At 42.1% G+C, this 10,326-nt stretch overlaps 1 protein-coding gene across 1 annotated transcript; it reads left to right on the plus strand.

The window, feature by feature from the left end:
• The first annotated feature begins 8,603 nt into the window (after window positions 1-8,603).
• On the plus strand, window positions 8,604-9,942 carry LOC147883927 (uncharacterized). The gene is made up of 2 exons (XM_087399058.1): window positions 8,604-8,875; window positions 9,180-9,942. The coding sequence occupies exon 2, from the start codon at window positions 9,180-9,182 to the stop codon at window positions 9,546-9,548; it is 369 nt and encodes a 122-aa protein (XP_087255184.1). The 5' UTR covers window positions 8,604-8,875; the 3' UTR covers window positions 9,549-9,942.
• Window positions 9,943-10,326: the final 384 nt, after the last annotated feature.

The raw sequence follows: 10,326 nt of genomic DNA on the forward strand, positions 1-10,326 counted from the left end.
CATCACTCTTCCGAGGTATAGCATAAGCCCAAACTTTCCTAGTTGCATCATCAATGAATGTCACATAGTATTCAGCCCCGCCTAATGACCGTGTAGGCATGGGACTACATACGTCTGAATGCACCAAATCAAGCATTTCAAACTCTTTCTTTCCCCTTCTTTTATAGGCTGATTTAGTCTGCTTCCCATAGAGACAATGCTCACAAAATTCAAAATCGGAGAAACTCAAATGCGGTACATAACCCAAACGGCATAAGAGTTTCATTCCATTCTGGCTTATGTGCCCCAACCTGCAATGCCACAAAGAAGTGCTTGGCTGCTCGGTTATTGCAACAACATGATCAAATGCCCTTGATACATGTAAGGGATACAAAGTCCCACACTTGGCACCCCTGGCCAAAAGCATAGAGCCCTTCTGAATTTTCCAACTCTGAAAGCCAAAAGTGGTGTAAAAACCAGCATCATCTAGCTGACCCACTGAAATAAGACTCTTGGTCAGCTTAGGCACATGTCACATGTTTCAAAACAAATGCAGACCCATTTGCAAAAGAAAACTTTATGTCACCTGCTCCCACTATGTCACATGCATAGTCATTTCCAAGATGCACACAACCTGTCTTTCCACTGTCATAAGTGGAGAACCATTCCCTATGGGGAGTAACATGGAATGAAGCACTAGAATCCAAAATCCAATCCTGGGAATATGCATCATCTGAAGTGGTAAGCAACTCTGCAGATTCACTATCATGTGTGACTGCATTGATCTCCTCGATCTTCACTTTTCCTTTGTCCTCCCTTGGACTCTCTTCCTTTTGATTTGCACCGCAATTTGCATTCTTTTTCTTATCCTTTTGCTCTCTTTTTAGCTTGTAGCAATCCTTTTTCATATGGCCCTTCTTGCCACAGTGGTAACACTCAATGTTCCGTGCCCTGGATTTGCTACGAGACTTCCCTCTTTCTTGGGACTTCCCCCTGAACTGTGATCTGCCCCTTTGCACATTTAAGGCTGCATCCTGCTTGTTGCCATCCATAGACTTCCGTCTAATCTCCTCGGCCAACAAGCTACCCACAACATCATCAAATTTCAATACTCCACTAGGTGCAGAGTTACTGACAGCTGTACGGAAGGTATCCCATGAGGATGGCAATGAACATAAGAGAAATATTGCCTTAGTCTCCACATCAAAATTCATCTTCTGAGCCTAAAGCTGGCTGAAAATAATATTGAATTCATTCAAATGAGAAGCAATGGAGACCCCTTCCTTCATCTGCAGCTCAAACAACCTCTTCATGAGGTAAACTTTATTAGAGGCAGTTTCCTTCTCATAAGTGGCACACAGTTTCTTCCACAAATCTTCCATAGTCTGCTCATTTACTACTGTGAAATAAACTGACTCTGCAAGATGAAGTCTAATAGTAGACTTTGCTAATGCATCCAACTCATTCCAATCATCCTCAGACATATTTGTAGGCTTAGCTTCAATCCCTGCCAAGGGTTTAATCTGCTTCTTTTGAATAAGCACATCCCTTATTTGTTCTTTCCACAAAGAAAAGTTTGTCCCATCAAACTTTTTAATGCTAAAAAACTCCTTTCCAGACATGGAAGAGGATGCCATGATGCAAATAAAGCAAAATCCCAAATGCTAGTGCCTCAAGAGAGAATCACACCAAATACCAGGTGCACCCAAATGTGTATGCCACAATAGACTGAAATATTACCAAAACTCAAAGCTCAAAGCATCCGACTCATGTGCATATACTATGCATCCATATGAGCAAATCTGGCCCAAAAGAAAATGCCAACTGCAATGGCAATCCAAAATGCCAATAAGTGCCAAATGACTCAAGCATAAACATCGTCCACTGGCATATGCATTAATAATATCTCATCCAAGAGAGCATAGCACTATCAGTGCATCACCTGCAATGTGTCAAAGCTGTCCCTCAGCATAAAATAGCATCCATGTGCAAAGCGTCCATAAAAAATAGCATCCCACAAGGTAATTTGGGCCTATCAGCGCATCCAATAAGGACCGTAATGCATCCAAATGACCTATAAATCATCCACTGCAACCCAATGCACACCACGAATGAGCGCACACTGCTCAAACTGCAACCAGAGTGATCTGCATAAGGTATGCTCAAGAAATCATAGTCCCACGGTAATGACCGCTACTGAAAATAGAACCTGAGATGCCTCAAAACATGGGCGCCATTGCATAATCGAAATCAGCAAGAAAATTTGCAAATATCTCTCTTCTGCCAAAACTTCAAAATCCCAACCGATGAGTGAGAAATGGGAGTCAACACTTATCCACTGCCATGTGGCATAAATCTAAGGTTTCAAAACCTTAGAATGAAAAATGCATAACAGAGAGATGAAATCAAATACACAGAGATCTATAACTCTGAAAATCCTCCACCAAATTGCGCAAGAACTGACAAGTAGGGGTTTTTGGGCATTCGAAATGCAATGGGACAGACGGTTTTGGAAACCATGGTCTCAATCACTGGGTCCAACACACGGACTGAAAAACGTTTTTGGAAACAGAGCTGTTTGTAAACTCCACCGGAGTGTGAATAATGAGCAACATAGAAGTTTTAGAACCTCTTGAGTCCACCAGAACTGACAGATCTGCAAATGGTTGCTCCAAACTTGAGTTCCAACACCCGGGCAAAGGACGCAGAAACTGACACAGTGAGTCAAAAATCCAATGAAATGATCCCAGATTCAAGAATGAAGGTGTTTCCAAGTCCTGAAGTGAAGTGGACACCAAAAGCAAGCAATAGTTGCCTCTACAAGTCAATATGGAGTCTCTGTCATCGAACGGAACAGGGAAAAGCTCAAAAAACGACTTTTTCTTTGAAAACACTTAACAGGCTCTCAAAACCACTTCGGAAAACCAAAGTGACTTTTCCAAAGGTTCCTCCAAGGTCTCTACACACTCAGATGCAAGTAAAGTCACCCACAAAGCTTCCCATAGAGCTTCTCCTTCCTCCCACAGAGCTGCTAAGCTTCTAAGCATTCATGCATGCTCAGCTAGATCACCCGGGCTCTGATACCAGTTGAGAGTGCTCTCAACGGAAGCAAGAACGGAAGAAGGAGAGAGAGAGAGACAGAGAGCCACACAAGTTTTGGTGGGTGCAGAACCACCCTAATCTTCTTTTTCATTCATTTATATATGTGTTTGAGTATTGTACATAACCGGGGTAAAGGCACAGTGACCTTTAACCCCCACAGCATCCTCTCATTTGAACAACCTCTTGTGTCCTTTCCAACAGTTTGCACATATTCCAACTTATTTTGAGATAGGAAAGGAGCCTCCAATGGTTGATCCATAGGTTGCATCTCACTCAAAGTCGCTTGATCTTGCTTAACACTCAATTTATCATCATATCCACCTCCATCCATCTTATTGCCTCCCACAAGTCTTGTATTCTCTCTAGGGGGGCAGCTCTGAGCATAATGACCAATTTTCTCACACAAAAAGCAAGCATCAAGAAAAGAGCCAAAACTAACCTTCTATGTAACCACCACCTCATCAGAAAGCTAGACCTCCACAAAATCAGGAATCAGATAACCCCAATCCCATAATATCCACATCCTCTTTGCCCAAAATCTTGCCTTGTTGACAGAGGAATGACCAAAACCTGACCCAAAGCACATGCAACCCTTTCCAAGAACTCCCCATCCATGTAAGCATTCTTGTGAAATCCACCCATATGGGACAATCTCTAGTTCATCAATATTTGAATGCTGAGCTCCAAGGTATGGCCAAAAGAGCAATGCCAGAGAACATGTAAGATTTGTCAACAATATCATTGTGAATAGACCGTTGACACACACCTAAGTAAGAAGAACCCTTGACCCAAAAACCTTGATGCATACCCCTCCACTAGGACATCACACTCATAGGCAAGGAACACTTGAAGCTCTCCCAAAGTAGGCACCTCCTAGTAAAGAATAGGTACACCCCCTGCTAACCAATTTCTCAACCTCCGGCTTGATGGCATCAAAATATAACCTAAAAACTAACTTATGCCTTGTTCCATTCTCCCCAAGATCTTTCTTCAAGGCTCATTTTCATGCCAAGATATATCAACACGCATCCTCCACCGATGGTGTAGAGAAACCACCTAATAGTTTGCATGAGACTGTTTCAACATATTAGGGTTGGCCCTCTCTTCAAAAAGTGACTTGTGTAAAAGGATAAAAGTCAAACTTTGGCCTTAAATTGTTGTATGCAAGGAGTACGCAAGTTTGAGGAATACAAGCTCCGTCATCTTTTAAGTGTGTTGTTTATGTTCTTCTTGCCCTTGCCTTTGTGAACGCCTCCCTTCCTCCTTTCCCTCTCTTGCTTCTTTCTCCCCACTCCCACTCCCTCCTCCTCTTCTTCTCCCTCATCTCCCCTCTTTCCCCCGCCCCCTTCTTCTCATGAGAATTCACATTCCAACAACTTCAAGAGACATTTGCATGACACTCATGGACTGTACATGCTTCCATTGCTCCCACAAGGAGTAGCAAGTTCTCAAGGTGTACTTTTCCTCGCATGTTCTTCTCCCGTCATTTCCCATTGCCCACCACTTACTAGCTTAATGAAAGGTGGCTGATGTATAGAATTTAGGAAAGGAGAAAGAGGAAAAGTGAGTGAGGTAGAGAGAGGAAGTGAGCTTGAGTGGTTTCTAGTTGCTTTTTATGTTGTCCTAGGTGTAAAAAGTTAGGAAAAGGTAGTTTGGTCATTGCTAAGCTATGAGTATGTTCAAGTTTCAAGAAAAATGCTCCACAATCATGTTTTTTGGAGAAGTTCAAGGTCTTAGGAATGAAAAACAGTCCCATCCTTGAGAAACACTCCAAAAGTGTCCATTTTTTCTTTGTGTTTCTTTCTTGTACTAGATAGGCTAGGTGGAATAGAACTCCCCTCAGGCTAAAAAATCACAATAGAAACTCAAAATCCATCTCAAAACCCCAAGATTTTGTCAGTGATGCTTCTTGAGAGATCGCACAAGACTGAAGTTCATTCAACATATCTGGGCATTGAAATAATTCAACGCCATGCTGAAGTAGCCCTAATTTAGTGCCCCTGAATTAGGTGTCAGGACCATAACTGCCAATCAAAGAATCCAAGGCTCAATGTCAACTTGTCAATCCAATGTTTTTCTTAATTCAACACTGATGAATTAGACCTAATTCAACATTACTGAATTAGGTGGTCAACTCATAGATTTGATTAAAAATTCAATATCTATTTGCATCAGTCTTGATCACATTGGTGGACTTACTACCCCTAAAATAACTGAATGGGATTCTCACAAATCATGAAAATTGGAAAGTGAATAAACTGTGAGAAATCATCAAAAAAATCATTAAGGTACAATTGAACCAAAATTATCAATTTGAAGCAAAAAATAGTTAGAAAATAAAAACATGGAAATAAGCCTAATTCAATGCCGCTTAACATTCCGCAAACTCTTGTACATATGCACAATGTGCTCGTAAGTTTTGTTAGGAGATGCCTTGAAGCTGCAGCATCCCAAAAGGAATGCAATATTAGAAACAACACAGTGGAATGGTAGGAAGAGGAGTGAGAACATAGGATTGGCCCTGTCTTCAAAAAGTGACTTCATTTGTAAAAGGCTAAAAGTCAAACTTTGGATTTCAATTGCTATATGCAAGGAGTATGCAAGTTTGAGGAATACAAGCTCCGTCTTCTTATGTTCTTCTTGCCCTTGTCTTTGAGAATGCCCTCTTCCTCGTTCCCCTCTCTTGCTTCTTGCTCCCCACTCCCTCCCCTTGTTCTTCTCCCTCATCTCCCCTCTTCCCCCCCCCCTTCTTCTCATGAGGATTCACATCCCAACAACTTCAAGAGACATTTGCATGACACTCATGGACCGTACATGCTTGCATTGCTCCCACAAGGAGTAGCAAGTGTTCAAGGTGTGCTTTTTCTTGCATGTTCTTCTCTCGTCATTTCCCATTGCCCACCACTTACTAGCTTAATGAAAGGTGGCTGGTTTATGGAGTTTAGGAAAGGAGAAAGAGGAAAAGTGAATGAGGTAGAGAGAGGAAGTGAGCTTGAGTGGTTTCTAGTTGCTTTTTGTGTTGACCTAGGTGTAAAAAGTTAGGAAAAGGTAGTTTTTGTATTGCTAAGCTATGGGTGTGTTCAAGTTCCAAGAAAAATGCTCCACAATCATGTTTTTTGGAGAAGTTCAAGGTCTTGGGAATGAAAAACAGTCCCATCCTTGAGAAACACTCCAAAAGTGTCCATTTTTTGTTGTTTCTTTGTGTTTCTTTCTTGTACTAGATAGGCTAGGTGGAATAGAACTCCCCTTAGGCTAAAAAACCAAAATAGAAACTCAAAATCCATCTCAAAACCCCAAGATTCTGTCAGTGATGCTTCTTGAGAGACCACACAGGATTGAAGTTAATTCAGCATCTAGGCAATGAAATAATTCAACGCCATGCTGAATTAGCCCTAATTTACTGCCATTGAATTAGGTGTCAGGACCATAACTGCCAGTCAAAGAATCCAAGGCTCAAAGTCAACTTGTCAACGCAAAGTTTTTCTTAATTCAACACCTATGAATTAGACCTAATTCAACATTACTGAATTAGGTAGTCAACTCATAGATTGATTGAAAATTCAATATCTATTTGCATCAATCTTGACCACACTAGTGGAGTTACTACCCTATAATAACTGAATGGGAATCTCACAAAGTGCTAAAAAAGGAAATTGATTTGCCATCTAAACTAAGATGGAAATCATGAAAATTGGGAAGTGAATAGACCATGATAAATCATCAAAATAATCATCATTAAGGTACAATTGAACCAAAATTATCGATTTTAGGCAAAAAAATAGTTAGAAAATAAAAGTATGGAAATAAGCCTAATTCTCCAGTGGACCTCCAGTTCACCTCTATAGCTTGCAACTACCCTAGGTGATCACCTATCTCAAACCAACTACATGAACCTGAGGTCTAGAAGAGTGCTTGTAGTTGAACCTTGGCTCGAAAGACAACACCTCCAACAATATCTTGTCTAGTCACTTACTAGCTTCACCTTTGTCAATCAGGAAACTCAGCCTTGAGCTCACAGTATATACATGGTCCCTCACAAGCCAATATCTCAAGCTCAGAGGAATCTATGAGCTTTGACATAGAAATGGGTGAAAAATAAAACCTCTAGGTTTCCATGGCCCCCAATTCCAATTCAATCTTACCCCATTCCCCCACACCTTCCACCATGGCCTCATGGCTCAGAGATCTGTATTTGACATAATAAGAAGGCTTGATTGGTCTGACCCCAACATGGTAAATCCATTCACAAGGCAAGCCAAAGTGCTAGAGGAGTTGCAAGGCCCTCCAACATCATCTATTCTAGAAGTCATGCAGAGTACCCCAATCCCCACCATACCAGTGAGTTCTATGAAATTGCATGTGCATTTTAATGCAGGAGAGCCCTCATTCAATGGCACTTTTGAGCCGAGAATGCCAACTAGCTATCGATCGCAAAATCTGATGGCACCAATGAGTGAATAGACTGATCGTAAGGGGGGCACATTACCACAAACAATGGCTTCCCTCCCCCCACTGTAACCAACGTGTGGAGGTGGCTCAAAAAGCATTCCCTACCCCATAGTTGCACCCTATAGATTGATGCCCAATATAGATGTGCCTATGCCTGGGCCACCAAACTTATCACTAAATTACTAGGTGACTATTGTTGAGAAGCATATAGAGGCCTTCATGTAAGAGAGTGAATTAGGATGAAGATAAGCCATCAACGAGGCAGAGGGTAAGGAAGCGCATTCCCACTCGCAGCCACATGAGCGAGACTATTGAAATTTGCCAATGCTAGACAAGTTCCCACCAATTACGCTAGGTCGAAGTGGAGCATTGCACTCCCTTGTTTAGAGACAAGAAAACCTGCTCTCGAGGCAAGCATTACGGGACTTGGCTACTACTAAGACAACCTGGAGTTGGCCGAATGAAATGGTCGAACCGTTTCTTGGAGTTTAGGCAAATGGTGGGAACATTGGCAAGCAGCGTATAAAAGCGTTGGAAAGAACCAAGCACTACAGTGTCATGAATTGGCAGCATAGTTTACGGGTCTCCTCGCGGGAAGAGGACAAGCATTGACAAGCGTTGGCATATCCTAGCAAATCGGCCAAAGTGGGAACTCCCTCTTACATGGCACACATATCTCTAAGGGAAAGGAGAACTAACTAATAACAAAAGGACAAACCTTGTCAAAGGCCTCCTCTTTTCTCTCTTTCTGTGTGGCTTAGCAATTTATTATTGTCTCCTTGCTTTGCGTTACTCTCAAGCTGTCAGCAGCCACAGCCTCACTGCTTTTTTGGCCGGATCCTTTGAGTCTTGCAGGCCTTTCTTTCATCTCTGTGCATGGGAATTTCTCTCATTTCATCACGTCTTTGTAGTTTTGCTCTTTACCTTACCTTTTTGTTGCAGTAACTATATTAGAACTCATCAATTGTAGTAACACACAGACACTTGCTGATGTCTGATGATGATGCGCAGCTCCCTCCACCAGATATAGGATCCTTTCGACCACTCTTATCTTTCCTCTATTCCATCCATTGCGCAGCAGCTCAGTAGCTACCCTCTTTATTATTGCTTATCCTCCTCTATCTATGTTATCATCACTGCTACTGCTATTACACAACTTATTAGTCTCTCCTTCCCTCGTTTATCGCTTTACTTTGGTTTCTTGCTTATCAGATTCATCAGCTCCCTCCCTCTGAAGTTCTTTCTCTTCCTCATCAGCTGCCCACTTCCTCTCTTTTGCGCTTTCTCCCCAGCCTCTCCTCCTTCCGATTCGGTATTGCTTCCTTCGCTCACTTGGGCTTAGCTGGTTAGTTATTTTATTCTTCCATCACCGACCTTTATCCGTGCTGTTGTATAGGAGACAACATGTTGCTTATTTGCATATTGCATATGTCGATCTGTTGAAGCGCCTTTTGTGTCCAATCGGGATCCTCGTCTTTCCTCCTTAATCGATAAAATTGCGGGGGGCTCTTGCAAGCCTTGTAAATCCAATCTGGTGTTCGAAATTGGCATGTGCAAGTTTAACATCGCAAGGAATCCACCCTCCGGCATTGGACTATAGATTGATCTATTAAACACGCTTCCCTTTGCGTTCCGCAAATTTTTCACAGATGGGAAGACCCAAAAAAAAGATGTCTGTTGCGGCTCCCCCGCAGGCCAAAGAAATAAGCCAAGGAGATAATCCTCCCGTACCGAGAAAGAGGGGTAGGCCTCGAAAGATTGTCCAAGAAGCTGTGAAGTTGCAGGAACCTCAAAGCAGTGAAGTTAAGAAGCAGAAAACTTCCGAAGAGGCTGCTGAAATGGACATTATGCAGAAAAGGCAAACTGACTCGTCTACAACAACTTTAGGCGAAAATGGAACGATTGGCAATGGTAGCTTGACTGAGGAACCTGTAAAGGCCAAGGCTGTGAAACGGGAAGGAAGCAGACGCAAAAGTGAGCCTCGGCGTGCAGCTGAATCATTCATTGGAGGAAGATGAGTTCTTTCTTCAGGTACTTCTGCAGAATGTAACGTCTATTCGCAAGGCATTTTTCGAAGATATATATTGTGGCGACCATCGAAGAGGACTTGAGTTGCTACAAGTGAGCGAAAAGGTTGTTTTGATCTTGTTGCTTTCCTCCCGGTGTTAGTAACTTGCTTCTCCGTCGATTTCTGACCTGGGGGTTGATCGGTTTCATTTTATCATGTCTGTTCGGCTTTTCATATCATCGAAACTGCTGATAGAGGGAAGCACGTGATTCAAGCCGTCATCTTGGATTGTGATAAGTGTGATTCTATTATGCCAAGCTGCAGAAATTTTGTTATTTCTTGTAATCTGCTGATCTTGTGAAACTGGAAGTAAGATATCTTACTTGTCATATGTATGGATTGTCAAAGTTGAAGTAAGAGTTGTCTCTAGGGGCTGCGAAACTGCCAATGCTTCCACTGAGCTGCTTTAATTTTTGGGCCCTTTTTTTTTCTCGTTTGAAATGAATGGAGTGGAAATTTTCTGGATCCAAGCTCCATGGATGCTTCTTGGATGATTTGTTCTGTGGACATAATATTGTGAGTGGAAATGATTTGGGTCGTAGCTCCCATCAAAGTAGAGTTCTCGATGGCTGAGTCTGCTAATTGCTATTTTTCTGTAAGTTGCTGATTGTATATCTGATGAAAGCCGGATCGAATAAATTCGATGTTGAAATCTGACTCTTGATTCCCATGCAAAATGAACTTCTTAAAGCAATTCATTTTCTCGTGATGCTGCTTCTTAGAACGTT

The sequence above is a fragment of the Dipteris shenzhenensis genome, chromosome 27 (assembly GCF_047967505.1).
Source record: "Dipteris shenzhenensis isolate YYH24624 ecotype China chromosome 27, Dip_SZ_1.0, whole genome shotgun sequence".
NCBI classification, from domain to species: Eukaryota; Viridiplantae; Streptophyta; class Polypodiopsida; order Gleicheniales; family Dipteridaceae; genus Dipteris; species Dipteris shenzhenensis.

What these genes read in the sequence shown, in the direction of transcription:
- LOC147883927 (XM_087399058.1), top strand. Translation starts at nt 9,180, where the DNA reads ATGGGAAGACCCAAAAAAAAGATGTCTGTTGCGGCTCCCCCGCAGGCC.